Raw genomic sequence first — 16,786 nt, 5'->3', positions numbered from 1 at the left:
TGCCCTAGTCCAGTGGTGGCGAACCTATGGCACGCGTGCCAGAGCGGGCACTCAGAGCCCTCTCTGTGGGCACATGCACCGTCACCCCAGCACAGAGTTCGCCTGAGTTCGTTACTAGAAAGCCCGAGGGACACGGGGCCAGGATGCTCCCCTCTCCCTCTCCACGCACGCCTGAGGGCATTTCTCACATCACCCGCCCCTCTGCCCAGCAGCCCAATGGGAGCGCTTCCTCCCTCCCGTCACATGCGGCAGAGCGGCTCACATGCCAGGCAGCTCACATGCGGCGTGAGGGTGCAGCACGGATGGCAGCCTGTTGAGTCTGTGGCGAAGGTGATTCCCTTGGTGGGGTTGGAGAGGAGCTAGGTTGGAGGGGAGAATAGCTCACAGCATGGCATAGCTGGAGGGGAGCAGAGCGCTCGGGCCACAGCGCGGGCTTTGCGGTTAAATTGCCGTGTTGGCACTTTGCGATAAATAAGTGGGTTTTGGTTGCAGTTTGGGCACTTGGTCTCTAAAAGGTTCGCCATCACTGCCCTAGTCGGATGAGCACAAGAGGTGCGTCCTATGTTTGAGGGAGGTCCACAACGTCTCGGCCTGCAAGGTATGCCAGAAGTTCACCAAGAAGGCCAGAGATGATAGAGAGGCCCATGTAAAGGCCGATCTTTGGAGGAGGACTCTGTCTGTTTCTATGCCCCAGAAACCAACCTCGGTGATCTCGTCTTTGGGTGCTGCTCTGACCCCGGTTCCCTCTGCAGCACCAGCGGCGGCACCAGCTCAGGGCCCTCTTCGGATCATGGCACTGCTCGATCCATACCCCTATCTAAGGGAACAGTACAGGACTCGATGGCCTGTAAGAGCCAGAAGCGCCAAGTGGAGTCAAGGACTCACTCTGAGAGCACGTTTTCCAAGAAGAGCAAGCAAAAGCTAAAACTCCTCGATCCTCCCGTTCTGACATCAGTTCCACCGGTCAGTTCTGTGAAGCCTCAGAGCCCGACCAAGAACTCCCTCCGTGGGGTCGGCCTCCCTCCTTCCTTCTCTGAAGAGAAGCAGAGTCTCACCTTGCCAATTTGAGCCCTGGTCCGTTCGAGACGCAGGAACTCCCTCCCTGGCAGGAACCCCCGGAGTTTCCCTTGTCTTACCTAGCACCTGAATAGCTACAGGGTTTGATTGACTTCTGCCACGCTCACCAGCTCGATCCAACGGGCAGATGTGCCCCGCATCAGCCCCAACCTTCTACTTCGAAGCATCTCAAGCTCTCCCCTCCACCTCGGTTCTGTTCGGTTCAGTGCAAGGGATTTTTTATCCGGATCTGTCCATCTACAGTTCTGAGAGTCGGTCAGAGTCATCATCTGATGATAAGGTGGCAGGCCCAGGTTCCATTTCTCCTACAGAGGACTCTAAGCTGCACGTTTTGCAAATGCTTCATATCCCCCAGGCTTTAGAGCTGGAAGTGGCCACTTTGCACAACAAGCCCCAGTACAAGATACTGAATCGGCTTTACCTGGACTCACCTGCATTTGTGTCGTTTCCCTTGTTGGAGGGTTTGGCTGATTTGGCTCTTCCAATCTGGAAGAAACCAGCTTCTACACCCGCTTCAGCCAAGAAATTGGAGAGCTTATATCGTATCAAACATGAGACAGCTGATTTTTTGGCTCTGCCTCCTCCTCCCTCTTCTATTGTGACCTCAGAGATGCAGGCCAAGCAGAGGTTCGGCCACCACTCCACTCCATTTGACAGAGAGAGTCGTAGAATCGATACCTTGGGCAGAAAGGTTTACACCTCCGCTTCTCTAAATTATAGGATCGCCAACTATTAAGTAATTATGGCTGGCTACCAGCTTCACTTGTGGGAGAAAATTGCCCCATTGCTGGACCTGTTTACGGAGGAGTCCGCGAGGCAGATTCAACAGATTCAGATGGAGGCCCTGAAAGTCTCCAAACAAGAGATTGCGGCTGGGAAACATGCAGCTGAGACCTCTGCAAGAGGGATTGCTACGGCTGTTACCCTCAGACATCATTCCTTGCTTTGCAACACAGGGCTCTCCATCGACATTAGATCCCAAGTTGAGGACCTGCCCTTTGAGGGTTATACACTCTTCTCCACCAATACCACTGAGTTCCTTACAAACATCAAAAAGGACAAGCAAACGGTCAAGTCCTTGGGAGTGTTCCCGAAACAGCAGCAACAGCCTCAGCCTAGAGAGCATTTTGGGCAGTGCCAGCATGACTTCGCCACACCTTTCTATCGGCAGCACCACCAATACCAGCCACAGTATCCTCCCAGGCACTCAGGATACCAGCCTTCGTTCCAACAACCTTTGAAAAAAACTAAGTTCCTTAGTTTTGAAAAAAACTTTGAAAAAAACTAAGTTCCTGGGCCAATAGGCCCAGGTCTCAACACACACCCCATACCTCCAAGGAGGGACAGGGACAGGGTTCACGTTTCTGACTATCCCCTCCTCTATCTGAGGAATCTGTTTGATTTGGGGACAGTTTGCTCCTGCTTGGGCATCTATCTGTTCAGACGCATGGGTCCTCAGCGTCATCAGTTTTGGTTATGCTTTAAAGTTTAAACGTTTACCTGTGTGCTTGCCCGAGCAAAGGGCCAAAGACAACCCCTTCCCTGAACTCTTCCCTCAGTTAGAGGAGCTTTTACAAAAGGGGGCAGTGGAGAGGGTACCTCAGGCAGACCAACGCCGGGGTTTTTTCTCCAGAGTTTTTGTAGTAGAAAAAAGGACAGAGGCCCTAGGCCCATCATGGACTTAAGGCAGTTGAATAAATGTTTGGTTGTTAATTAGTTCAGAATAGTTTCTCTGCCGTTTGTAATGGAACTTCTTCCACCTGGTTCCTGGATGGCCATCCTGGACTTAAAGGACACATATTTTTATATTTCAATTCACAGGGACCATAGAAAGTTCTTGCATTTCAGGCAGGGTACGTTTGTGTTCCAGTATACTGTCCTCCCTTTCAGGTTGGCTACTGGCCTTCGAGTTTTTACCAAGTGCAGGCCGTGGTGGTATCCCACCTCCATACCAAGTGCTGTACTGTTTTTCCATACCTGGATGACTGGCTGTTAGCCTCTCAGTCACTAGAGTCTTTGTTGAGCCAGATTGACCTAGTAGTCACCACATGCCTTAAATTGGGACTAGTTATCAATTGGAAAAAATCTAAACTGATACCCTCCCAGCGGGTTCAGTTTGTAGGAGCCGTACTGGACTCTGTCAAGGCCAGAGTGTTCCTTCCCCCTGACAGGTGCAGTTCCCTCCGAGCTGCTGTTAAGACCTTACAACATAAAAGTTTTCAAAGGGCTAAATTCTTCCAAAGAGTTTTGGGTCTTATGGCTTCCACCACAGCAGTGGTCTCATTTGCCCGTTTACATATGAGACCCTTACAGTTGTGGTTCTTAGGCAGATTCAATCCAGATTTGCTCCCATCCCACCTTTACCTCTTGGTTCCCAGGAGGGTGGTTGGGTCTCTGGACTGGGGGTTGCGTGAGGACTCTAGGCAGGGGAGTGCCTTTTGGATGCTAGTTCCCCCAGCACACACTTACTGCTGATGCATCATTATTGGGTTAAGGAGCTCATTGTGGGACCCATACTGTCCAGGGCCAATGGCAAGAAGAAGCCTTGCACCTTCATATCAGTGTAGTTGAGCTACGTGCAATCAGGTTTGCCTTTATCTCATTTGCAGATATTCTGAGGGGTTTGGGGTCTTCGTCCAAACGGACAATACTACGGCTATGTTCTGCCTTAACAAGCAGGGTGGTATGGGTTCAAGGGCTCTTTGCCAGGAAGCCATGGCTCTGTGGCAGGTAGCTATGGAGCAAGAAATGTCCCTCAAGGCCATTCACATTCACACAAGGAACATCTTGGATGATCACCTAAGTTGGTCCCTGCAGACCAATCACGAATGGTCTCTCAACACAGAAGTTCTCGCACCCATTTTCTTAGTATGGGGGTTTCCCCAGGTGGACCTGTTTGCCTCGTTCCAAAACAGAAAGGCAGAACAGTTCTGTTCGCTAGTGGGAGGGGATCCCTGTTCCCTAGGCGACGCCTTTCAACTATTATGGAAGGGGTGTCTGTTTTACATTTCCCCCCTCCCCCCTGCTCCAGAGAGTAGTGGGCAAGATAGTGGCAGACAATACAGATTGTATAGTCATTGCCCCCTTTTGGCCCAGGCAAATCTGGTTCACGGAGTTGCTTCACAGATCGCGGTGTGTGTTTCTCTGTCTGCAATAGAGGGCAGATTTACTGGCTTGGGAGGGTGTCCTCCATCAGGACATAGAACACCTGCACCTGACAGCGTGGCGCCTTAGACCGCAGATTTAGATCTGTCAGATCAGGTCAAGGAGGTCATTCTACAGGCTAGGAAGCCCTCCACTAGATATTCTTACAGAAACAAGTGGGATAGGTTTCTGAGATGGCTGGAACCCAGGAGGTTGTCTCCCTTCTCCTGCCCTCTCTCGGTGGTCCTGGACTTCCTCCTTCATTTGGCCTAAGAGGGCCTAGCAGTGACATCGGTTAAGGTCCATTTGGCCGCTATTTCAGCATTTCATGATCCCTTAAAGGGTTCGACCTTGTTTTCCAATACTGTAATTAAGCATTTTCTGAAGGGGCTAAATAATGTGTACCCCCTGAAACCCAAGTTAGTCCCACAGTGGTCCCTGTCACTGGTTTTGTCCCAACTATTGGGTAACCATTTTGAACCATTGTCTAGTTGTGATTTGCAGTCACTTTCCCAAAAGGTCGCATTCTTAGTGGCTGTCACTTCCACCAGGAGAGTGAGCGAGTTGGCAGCCCTCAGGATTGATCCCCCATATCTGAAGTTTTTCAAAGAGAAGGTGTTTTGCACCCTTGTTTAAGGTTTCTACCTAAGGTAGTGTCTAGTTTTCACTTAGCACATGATGTCATACTGCCTGTGTTCTTCCCTGAGCCTACTTCAGAAGCAGAGAGGGCACTACACTCACTAGATGTTAAGAGGGCACTACTTTACTACATTAATAGGACAAAACACTTTAGAAGGGATAAAAGGTTGTTTATTTGTTATGGGGCCCTGAAAAAGGGTAAAGCCGCATCTCCTCAGACAATCGCTAGATGGGTGGTGTTGGCAATTAGGTCTGCTTATAAGTCAGCAAGTAGACCTTGTCCTTTGGAGGTGAAGGCCCACTCGGTGCATGCCAGAGGAGCATCATCTGCGTTCCACAGGAGGGTCCCATTGTCAGACATATGTCGAGCAGCGACGTGGTCCAACAGAGAGACCTTCATCTGTCATTATGCATTAGAACTACAATCACGAAGGAAGTCAGAGGTTGGCCATGCAGTACTGCAGTCATTGTTCTAGTAGAGTTGCCACCCACCTCCTACAAGGTAACTGCTTGCTATAATCCCAAATTTGGGGCTGCACGAAACCGAAGATGAAGAATCAGTTGCACTTACCTGTAACTGTTGTTCATCGAGGTCTTCGTGCAGTCACACATTCCCTCCCCAGCGGCGGTCAGGAACTGAGGGAAAGAGAAGGCGCCTCCCCAGAGCATGGAATGTTTGGACGGGAAAGATGTCTCCTGCTGTGGAGGAGAGCGCCTCCTGGTGGCTAGAAGCTAAAAGTCTATCCGGTGGTAGGCCTGCATGCAGGCGCAGTCCCAAATGTGTGTCTGCATGAAGACCTCAATGAACAATACAGGTAAGTGCAACTGATTCATATTGCAGTTTGATTCAAACCAGGATTTAAAACCACAGTTTAATCCTCGTTTAGAATGTGGATCTATAGACAAGAAACAAACTGAAGCTGTTAAGGCACCTAACTCAGAAGGCACCAAAAACCTTGGTTAGTTCTAAATAAGGAAGTCTTCAATCCTGGTACAGAATGAAGGAGGGTTGGGGAAGCAAGTGATATCTGAATGTAGCCTTCCACTCTGATTCTGTTTTATGAACAGTCCAACAAAAGTACTTAAAAATAAGTGACTATTTGCCAAGGTGAATGTGCAAGACTTCCACGTTTGTTCAGAATCCTATGAAATATTAAAAGTGAGATTTGCTATATTGTATCTTTCCCTCATTAGATCCTGCAACCCCCAGATTTCTTTATCCACCTTGCTTTCATCACCATCCATTTTCCATTTCTAATTTCCTATCAAACAGATAAAAACAAAGCTCTTTTATGTATTAATTAATATCTTTTTGTTTCATTTGAAAGGAAAGTGAACAAGCAGAAAAAATCAACATTAGCTTGGCATTTTTCTTGTATGATCTTCTTTCTCTAATGGATCGTGGATTTGTGTTTAACCTCATCAAACACTACTGCAATCAAGTAAGCCTCATTTAAAACATCACTTTAACTTTGTTTCAGTTCACTTCTTGATATGATTGAGTATTGCCTTCATAGTTTAACTGGTGTGGTAAAAGCAAAGCAGAGGGATATCAGTAGTATGGTCAGTGGAAATGGACATGCTTTGACTACTCCAGCCCAATGGAGTATATAGAATGTGGGTCAGTTTTGCCTGACAGTATTTGTAATGGGACCATATTCATTCTAGGGAATTTCTAGTGAAATCCTGAGCAGAATTACATGCCAATAAGTTTAGTTGTGGTTTAGAATCTCAGTTACTGGGAAAGAAAAACACAGTGTATCACAATAAATTGGAGTTATATTTAAGAATTCCTAAACCAGCGAGTTTTTAATTCCAGCTTTGAACATGAGAGCAGGAGACAATTTACATGTGAGACCCAAAAGACACCAGGTTCATGCTCCTTACAAGGAAACTTAGTTCATGAGGTCTAAATACAAACAGAATGTCCAAGCCAAAATGTTTCCTTTAATTTAAAAGCCATGGGGAAACAATGAGCTGAATCTTTGTTGCAAGTGGTAGGTATCTCACAGTCTATTTTGCATTCTAGGATCAAACAGAATGCCTAGACTTTGTTCTTTGATCCATATATTCCATTTTACGTACTTACTAAGAGAAAACTTTAGTTCTTCCCTCATCAGCCTGCTGTATTCAAAACCAAACAGAGGCTAATCATTCTTATTTAAGTAGCTCTTCCTGATATCAGAGTTCAGAACATTATTATTGCGGTACATAGCCAGCATAAGTCAAGTGAGACCGTTATAGCCCCACACACAATATACCCGGCCATCGATACAAAACAATACTTTGGACTCTATACCTAAAGATAACCCCTGTAAACAGAATACATAAACACAGACACAGAAGACCTAAGACCCATTAATCTTCTTCCTTCTTAAGTTCTTTACGGATTCTAACAGCTGCAGCCAAAAATCTAGCACATGCAAACGAGACCTGAGGATTAGAATCCACTATGAGCAGGTTTCCTAACTCACAGTCTGGGAGACCTGAAAGTCTCTGTAGCAAGGGTTGTAAGTGTTTGTCACGAATTTCTTTATAGAACCCACACCCCAACAGGATATGTTCGATTGTTTCCAGTTTGCCGGTACCACACGAGCAGATGCGCTCTGCCATTGGTACCTTTTTATAGTTGCCCTCCAGAACCCCCGAAGGGAAGGAACCACATCAGGCCATAGAAAACGCTCTTCTATATGATGAAACTGTCAAATCCGATAAATAAGGAACTGGCGAAGCCACGTATCTCCTCCGGGGGGGGGGGGGGAGCTAGAAAATATGGAACCTTAGCAATATCATTCTGTCTCTCAATATCAAACATTCTCTGCTTAACTATGGCCTTTGCTTGATCTAAGGCCATTATCTGGAGAGACTCAGGTGAGAAACCCAACATGGACGCCTTCTGAAAAATGGCTCTGTGCCAAGTGGAACAATGGTCATCTTTAAGTATTAACGAAGTAATATCAGAGGTTCAATGGCTAAGCTTAAGCCATGCATTAATTGAAGCAAGACTTACCCTTGCCTCAATTCTTATTAATCCCGTTTCTAAGCGTAAGGTGGCATTAGAAACACTTTTTGGGAATTGGAAAATAGCTCTTAAAAACTTAGATTGAACCATTTCTAGAGGAGCAAAGCTAGATGAAGGTGGGCCGAATACGGTCCCATACAAAAGTTGTGGTACAGTCTTAACAAGGAGTAATTTTAGGGCCACTGGTACATATTTCCCTCCTTTTGTATGGAAAAATCTAATAATAGCTTGGGCCGATTTCCTACCTGAGTTAGCTGCATACTCAATATGAGCCTTGTTTGCCCCAGTAGATTGAATTATGACCCCTAGAAACTTATAGGTTGTCACCTATTGTAGCCGATGGCCATTAATACTCCATTCCCTAATCCTTGGCTTTGAGCCGAAAGCCATTATCTTTGTTTTCTGATAATTGATCTCGAGATGGTTTAGATCACAATAAAGTCCAAATTGTCTCAATGCTCTTCTAAGACCGACTGGTGTCCTAGACAGGACTGTGTCGTCTGCAAAAAGTAGGGCTGATATATGGCGGCCGCCAGGGAGGGAGAATGAGTATCAACTAGGCCAAGATAGCTAATTATGTCATTAACATAGATGGCAAAAAGGGAAGGGGACAGGATACAGCCCTGTTTAACACCTTTGGTGGTAGGAATAGAGTTAGTAAGGAGACCTTGTTTATTACATCTAATCCTAACAACAGTATTAGTATATAATGCCTGAATCAGAAATAAAAGTCCCCGGTCAATAGTAGAGGTACTTAACTTCTCCCATAGGTTCATCCTAGATATAGAATCAAATGCCTATTTTAGGTCTATAAAGGCAGCGTATAGGGAAACAATTTTGCTGGAGGCGTGTTTATCTATCAAGTGTGACAATCAAATTGTGTCCCAGAGTAGAACGCCCTTCTCTAAAGCCAGCTTGTTTGTCGACCAGATAATTTTCCTGGTCTATCCAATTCCTTAGCTTCTTTAGAAGGTGGCATGCATATAATTTGCCCAAGATACTCAAAAGGATAATCGGCCTATAATTCGCTGGATCTTCCCGCCGCCCTGCTTTATAAAATGGGATAATGGTAGCCTCCCTCCATACCGCTGGAATATCCCCTGTTGAATCAATATAAGTAAACAATACAGCCAGTAGGGGAGCCCACCATTTTACATTGTCTTTTAATAGCTCCGGTGGTATAAAGGCCGGGCCAGGTGCTTGCTTCCTGATATCATGGACTACCACAAAGAGAAATCATTTCCAGTTATCAGATGCTGTATACACAGCAAAGAATTAGTATGCATCTGTTTTCTTTTTCACAAATAACAATTATTAGAATAAATTTTAATATGACAATCTAGAAAATACACTATTACAATTAATTTTTAACATTTTAAATGTTTAAATTAAAACATTTTTAACTGTCTTAATGTTTGGATGCTTGCCACCTTGGGGACCCTATTTGGATGGAAAGGAATGTTTTAAATAAATAAATACTTTCCATACAAATTTGCTAAAGCGTTGCATTGGTCCTTTCCTGACAGGTCAGCCAAGTGATTAAATGTTACCACTAGCAAAGAGAGGCTGGTGGATACAAATTTATAAGATGCAAAAATTACAAAAAGCAATTTTTTGTATTTAATATTTTAAGTGTCTTATAAGACACTGTCCTTCAGTGTTACTCCTCTGAAGATGCCTGCCACAGCTGCTGGCGCAACGTCAGGAAAGAAAATACCAAGACCACGGTCACACAGCCCGGATAACCTACAAGAACCAATGAACTCTGACCGTGAAAGCCTTCGACAATATTTTGACTTATAAAAGTTTTTTTGCTGGAGGCAGGGATGTTCTCTATAAAATTATGTTTTCTTCTTATGCACCTCTTTGGAATGTTTATTTTTTAGTTGTCAAATAAACTTAATACTCTTCCAACGTTGATTTCCATGAGGCTGGAGTTTTTGAGAATTCTCTGCAGTCATGAACACTACCTCAATTTGAATCTCTTCTTCTTGCCATCAGGATCTGCTCCAACATCTCCCTCCCCTTCTCTGTCATCGCAGGTAAAATTTTTCCAACTCTTCTAAAATATTTTAATTATGTATCGAGAAAGCTGGGGTAGAATTTGCATAGAAATCAAACCACCTCTAACTGGTAGCATCCAGTGTACACAAATGACAGATGTTAAGTTTTTCATGCATTAGGTTGCCCAGTCTTTGTTATTTTTGTGTACAAAGGCTGAACATAAGTGTTTCAATGCATTGGCATTTGGAGGGTATTTCAGTACTAGGGAGGTGACTGGACAGTACTAGGGAGGTGACTGGATCAGGGCACTGATCTCTTGCCAACCATAGTAAAGGGGACAATGTCAATTCAACTCAATGCTATTTCCCATGGACTAACTGGCTCAGTATACACTTGGGAGGCAGGGCTATCATCACACCTAAATAGCAATCATAGCTGAAAACCCACCACAACAGGTAGTTCTTCTTTATTGATCTGCTGTCTTTATTACTTTCCTGTTACCATCACTCCTAAAAGTTATATTAGGAAATGTTGTATGATAGCTGATCTGTGATAGCAGCTTTGAAAAACCAAGTCATCACAGATGAAGGTATGTCCTGTAATCCCAAATACATAGGGACTGGTTGTAGCTATCAGGAAGGAAAATCTTTCTAAGCATGCTTGGAAATGCATAGGTAACTCGGTAAAGAAGAAATATGGGGGTATTAGCCAACAGGTCTTTCAATGGCTGTTTTGCACAACAGCTGCCAGGAGACAAACAACCGGAGAGACCTGTTACTTCATGACTTACTTGCAGACTTCTGGTCAGCTTGCTGGCCACAGTTGGCAACATGGTGTTCCAATCATGCAGTTTTTCTTGGAGAGGAGGGAAACTTTTAAGCAGCAGCCGTCAATTACCTTAGCCATTTGGCACCACGTGCATGTTGCACTGTGCCCTGTGTCCTGAGATGCCACACCTAGCTTGGATGGATGGATCCTGCCTGGACTGTGCTGGACTCGGTTTTCTCATTGGGCGGCCAACAAAGGCTTCCACCCAGAGAGTTGTTCCCATTCCCAGGTGTTTGACTATCTGTAGTCCCTCAAGGATTCGGGCCTGTCCAATGTATCAGTCAAGGTATACCTCGCAGCCATTTCAGCCTTCCATGTGGGTATTGATTAAGGCTGTCTGCTCTCACATCCTCACTGTAAGAGATTTCTTAAAGGCCTTTTTGGTCCAGGGATCACTATTAGGTTGTCTCCAACTGAGCGAAGTGCTCTTTGGGGGGTATATTGGGAGAGGCGGTCCCACAGATACAATTGTGCTCTGTGTTATTTAGAGGGATGGAATTGCTATTTGAATTTCCAGCATCAGGCTGGCATCAGAATGATGAATATTTTAGGCTGACTTTCTTCCGTATATTTTCATTCACCCTTAGCCATTTGGGCAGAAATCCTTCAATTTGACTTTGTGGACTCTTTTGCACTACAATTGTGCACAGCAATTTCTGGAACCTTATAGAGCTTTAGCTAGAGAGTCCATATTTGTGTACTGGGTACTTTCTTCTGTGTGTGCTCTGAGAGATGGGATTGATGCACTCTTCTACTCAAACTTGGCTGTTCCATATTCAGTCCTGCATTAACAGCATTTGGGGATTTATGTGTGGCTTAGTGATAGAGCATCTGCTTGTTATACAGAAGGTCCCAGGTTCAATCCCTAGCATCTCCACTTAAAAGAATCAGGTGTTAGGTGATGTGAAAGATCTCTGCTTGAAACCCTGGAGAGCCGCTGCCAGTCTGAGTAGACAATGCTGACCTCGGTGGACCAATGGTCTGATTGAGTGTAAGGCACAGAGAAGCTATAAAAAGGTTCATTTAAGTGTCCTCAGTTCAAAATGTCTCTGTCAAGGTTATATGGAAGAGAACCAGTGTTATCCTAAGATGCTTTTCTGATAGAGACAGAAAATCCATATGGCTCCCCTATAACCATTCTAACAAATATTATTAAATAATAAAATAATTTACAGTTTTCAGCTGTTTAATGAAATCCACCCCTTCTATTCCCAGAGAGTGTTTGAGTCACATTGCCTAATGATAGGGCCAGTCCTGAAATTGTCAGCAAGGTATGTGTGGCTCCTCATGACTGCAAACCACCATATTTATAAAGAGAGCCATTTTTGAAGGCTTGTCTTGAGATTGTCTTTCTAATACATGAAATATGTCTTGAGACTTTTTCTAAAATTGCTAGCTCACTGCTGATTCTTGGCACAAGGATTTGGAAACTAGATTGCAGCCTTTAAAAGCAATTTAGCACCTCCATTGGGATGCAATCCAGTAGCTTAGAATTAAGAAGATGGTATTCAGGACAGGAACATTCTGCTGATAGGTAAAAGCATCATCTCCTTTTACATTGAAGGATAAAAAGACTGCAGAAGTAGTCTTACTGAAGTCAGCAATGTCTTTTGCTTCTGTTGCATAATTTAATACTGACTCTGGCTACCCAATGAGCAATTCAGGTCTCCCTTGCCAACTAAAAGTGGGGCATGCAGTAAAAGTAATTCTTCCTTGGCTGATGTGGGTCGCTCAGTAATAATCCATTGGTTATGTGTGGAGTTTGATGCAATTTGCTTCTCAGCAAGTCTCAACTCTTACATATTTTGTATTTCAGGAACATGAGAAATTATCATAATACAGTATCATAATAGGAATATTTTGAGCACACACAGAGTGCTCTTGCCTTCTTGACTAACCACAGCTGCTCCTATGACTCAGGGAAGAGGGAACAGGCTTTAGCCCTGAATAGTGCTTTAAAAAAAAGAATACATTACCTGTGGATCAGCTGCACATTTGCAGTTGCACAAATTCAAAGTAATTTCTTGCTTGCCCCTAGCAATTCCTTTCTCTTCTAGAAAAATCAGATCTTGTGTGTCAGATTTGCCTTGGAATATGAAGTGGCCTGCAGAAAATCCCACTGTGGCCTCCAACATGGATATGTAGAATTTCTCTAGATTGGTGTAGGGGGTTAGTGTCAAATGAAACACTGACAATCTCCTGAGAAGGATATAGTCAACAAGGACTATCCTTTGTCCATCCTGTTGGTCCAAGAAGCAGGCAAGAGAGAGTGTCCCCTGAGTGAAAACCAATGTTGAGGAAGGAGCATGGTCTGCAGAATATTTTTCACTATGACATGAATTACACGTAACAGCAAACTATGATTGGTTATAACAGAAAGAAACCTTCAAAATCCTCAGGCCCACACACACCATCCCCTCTTTGTTCCCTTTGTGGTTGGGATGTAGACATTGTTTTTTAAGTGTGCACGAACAATGGCTTGTTCATCTCTGTGGCTTCTGTGCAGTCCCACATTGGGACTGTGCATGCGCAGACCAGCCACAGAAAAGATTTCCAATGCTTTCTAGCAGACTAGGAGCACCACTCGTCTCTCTGGCACTTAACTGCCAAAATGGTCACCTGACCAGGAGGAGTGGCACTACTCCCTCAGTTCTCTTTTTGCCACCACGAAGAGAGGATCTCCATTGCTGTTCTGTTTTTCCTCACCTCAGTCATGAGGCTGAGGAGCCTTCTTTTTCTCATCAATAGTCATTCTAGCGAAGAATAAACTACATTTAAAGAAGATATGTGTCTGGATTTCTACCTTGTCATTATGGCTCGAAATGTGCCTCCTCAGGATTATGCCCACTGTGGCTTTAAAATGGTGCTGATAAATGCCCATTCTCTGAGCCTTATCTGCCTGAGTGATCACACAGCAGAGCTGCCTGCTCTTTCTGACGCCAATTTACCCTGCATGCATGGTCTGATAGAGCTGGAGAAGAGCTCTTTTTCAAAGGCTTTGGCTGCGCACCAGCCTGAATGAAGGTGTCACAGGCTTTGACATATAGAGCATATGAACATGGTATTGGTGTTGTACATATGTAGAATTATTCAGAATATAGCACCACAAACACAACATACAGAAAATATATTTCCTTTTAAAATACTTAAAGATATTTCCTTTTAAAAGGAAGAAGAATACTCTTATGCAAAAGGCTTTCTGTCTCTTACATTTACATTTCACTGTTCACATTCTTACAGACACCTTAATAAGTTCAAGTAACTTATCAAGTAACATTCACTGCCTACTGGAGAACTTCCAGTCTATCATGACCTACTGGAGAACTTCCAGTCTATCATGACCTACTGGAGAAATTCCAGTCTATCATTACCAATGGCCTACTGGAGAAATTCCAGCTTGGACATCAGAATCAGTACTGGCTACTGGAATATCCATTAATAGCATACTGCTAGAATTCCAGCAGGATCACAGATGTTAAATGTTATGATATCATAGACAGGTGTACAAGTGCACTGTCCAAATTATACAAATATTGTAATGTGAACTATATTATGTTTTATGATTTGTATATGGATACTAGGCTCCTAGAAATTAATGCATAGGCTCAAATGAAAGCTATTTTTCTATAGATGAGAATGATACTAAATATGAATATATAGAGTAATGATAAAGCTTAAAACTGATTGTTTATAGTTAGCAATACAGTCTCCTGCCTTGAGAAATTCCAACATGTTTAGGGAATAGGTGACTTGAAATACTGAAGGCTGCTTAAAATAGAACAGTAACGCACAGCCTCAAGGTAACAGAAATAGTATAAATATAGACCCAGTAAGACTGGTACCTGAGACTTCTCTCTTAGAGAGTCTCAGAAAAGGCTGATCGGTATGTATGGCTTTACTAATATATTATTCTAGAATTTGAATTAGATACTTTAACCTAAATCAGTGGTTTTGTACTGTTATATTTGAAATGTTGGATTAAGATTTTGAATAGTATGTAGAACTTGCTTGCTTAACAGTATACATTGTTACATACATTGTTGCTGCATATACAAACATTGTTAAATACATTGTTGTTGAACATAAATACTTTATAACTTGCATTTACACATATTTACTGGAAGTATATCAATAAAAAGACTTGCTTTTTAAAAGTAGGTAAAGTAGTTGAGTCCTGCTTAGTAGGTGACTGGCTGAATAAGATATCATATCCCTTTTCAGGAAGGGGTCAATTCTAAGAGCCTAGTCTCTCGAAAGGCACTGACCCGCTTCAAAGGCACCTTCCCCCTCTGAGGTGAGGGGTGATCTGGTGGATTCATTGGCTCTTTTCAAAGGCTTTGGCTTCGCGCCAGCCTGGATGAATACATATTCCCCCTTCTTGGCTATGTCAGCTCTGAGGGGAGAGACCTGGCAATGTTGCCTGACAGAACCTCTGATTCAGAGCAGCTGTTTTGCTAAGGCTTTGGTTGTGACCTGCCTGCCTGCCTGCCTGAAGGAATCCCTCCCCGTCAGATCCGAAAGCCTGGCAGAGACAGCCTGACTGAAGGATTCCCTCCTATCGACTCCAAAGCTTTCTGTCAGCAGTGAGCCTGGAGGCATGGCCTGGCACCCACTGCCTGACTGAAGGCCTCCTTCCCCCTCCTTCTGTCCGTTTGGAGGGGAGAAGCCTGAAGTCGTGGCCTGATGGGAGCCTCTTTTAAAGGCTTAGCTAGGCCTAAGTGAAGGAACCTTTTCCTGGCTGCCCTCAGTTTCAAGGTGAAACCCCCAGAGGCATGGGTTAGCAGAGTCTTGCAATTCTTAATGGCTCTGTATGAGAGTTGTTATGTATCAGGAGGGCCTTGTGCTCTTTAGTTGGGGTTGTTTGGACCTCTTCACCTAGGGTTGCCAGGTCCCTCTTCGTCACCGGCGGGAAGTTTTTGGTGGAGAACCAGAGGAGAGCGGGGTTTGGGGAGGGGAGGGACTTCAATGCCACAGAGTCCAATTGTCAAAGTGGCCATTTTCTCCAGGTGAACTGATCTCTATTGGCTGGAGATCAGTCATAATAGCAGGAGATCTCCAGCTAGTACCTGGAAGTTGGCAACCCTAATTTCACCCCCTGTAGTTTTTGGTGAATTGCTGAAGTGGGTGGATTTTTTTTTTTTGTTATGTACTGAGACAACAAGCAGGCTTAAGGCCTGCTGAACTTCATTTTACTACTCAACACAGTATTGCTGCAATCCCTCAGCACTGATAGTTAATCCTAAGGGGCTTTCAGTACAGGTACTGTTTCAAGCAGAAGCAAAGCTTGCTATTGCCTTCTCCATGGGGAGCTTAGAACAGATCACCAGCAATGCTTTTTGGAGACAAGCCTGAGCAGTTTGCCTCTCCTCTTGGTTGCATAGCAGCCTTTATAACTTCCGGTTTCCAGTGCTAGCTTGACGGTAGGGCTGTTGAAAAAAAAATTCAGAAAACTTCGAGTTCGGGTTTAATTGGCCTTTCCCCCCACGGGAAAACCCAAATGCCGAATTCCCCCTATACCAGTAAAGGTGGGAATTTGGCTTTAAATTCGGGATTCCTGAAAAATTCGGCCATTTAAACCCATGAAACTGTTTTGTGGATTTCCGTGGCTCCTGGGGAAGCATTTTTGCAGGTATAGGTCCCAAACTTTCAGGGTAGCTTGAAGGGACTCTCCTTGCAAGAACCCCCAAGTTTGGTTAAGATTGGATCGGGGGTCCGAAGTTATGGGGTCTGGAAGGGGTTGCCCCCTTCCTCCATTAAAACAAATACAAACGGGTTTTAATGCATTCCTATGGCCATTGCACAGGCGCGGAAACACGCATCTGTTCAGGTCGCGTTTTCCCCTGGCCAACCCTGGAACCTGAATCTTTGCTGTCGACTGACGTGGTAACTCCAGGCTCAGCAGTCATATTTATATCTTATATTTATATCTTAAATTGGAAGAATGGATAACCTCCAATAACATTCTAGGATATGAAGAAATTGGGTTTAGGAAGGGCTTTTCCCCTCAAGACCATTGCTTGATCTTAGCCCATTTAGTTGAAAAATATCCCTTTTCACATAGAGGTAAACTGT

The 16,786-nt window shown here is 44.3% G+C and overlaps 1 protein-coding gene across 2 annotated transcripts in view; it reads left to right on the top strand.

Moving 5' to 3' along the window:
• DOCK8 (dedicator of cytokinesis 8) overlaps positions 1-16,786 on the top strand; it is a 154,827-nt gene that overhangs the window by 68,236 nt on the left and 69,805 nt on the right. For both annotated transcript variants that reach the window (XM_056847983.1, XM_056847982.1), the window contains exons 25-26: positions 6,189-6,302; positions 9,769-9,924. In XM_056847983.1, coding sequence (XP_056703961.1) covers positions 6,189-6,302; positions 9,769-9,924 — 270 coding nt within the window. The remainder of the gene's footprint in view (positions 1-6,188; positions 6,303-9,768; positions 9,925-16,786) is intronic.

Source organism: Euleptes europaea, chromosome 4 (genome assembly GCF_029931775.1).
Source record: "Euleptes europaea isolate rEulEur1 chromosome 4, rEulEur1.hap1, whole genome shotgun sequence".
Classification (NCBI taxonomy): Eukaryota; Metazoa; Chordata; class Lepidosauria; order Squamata; family Sphaerodactylidae; genus Euleptes; species Euleptes europaea.
Note: the sequence above shows the minus strand (reverse complement) of the source record. Positions and strands in the feature narration are given on the sequence as shown.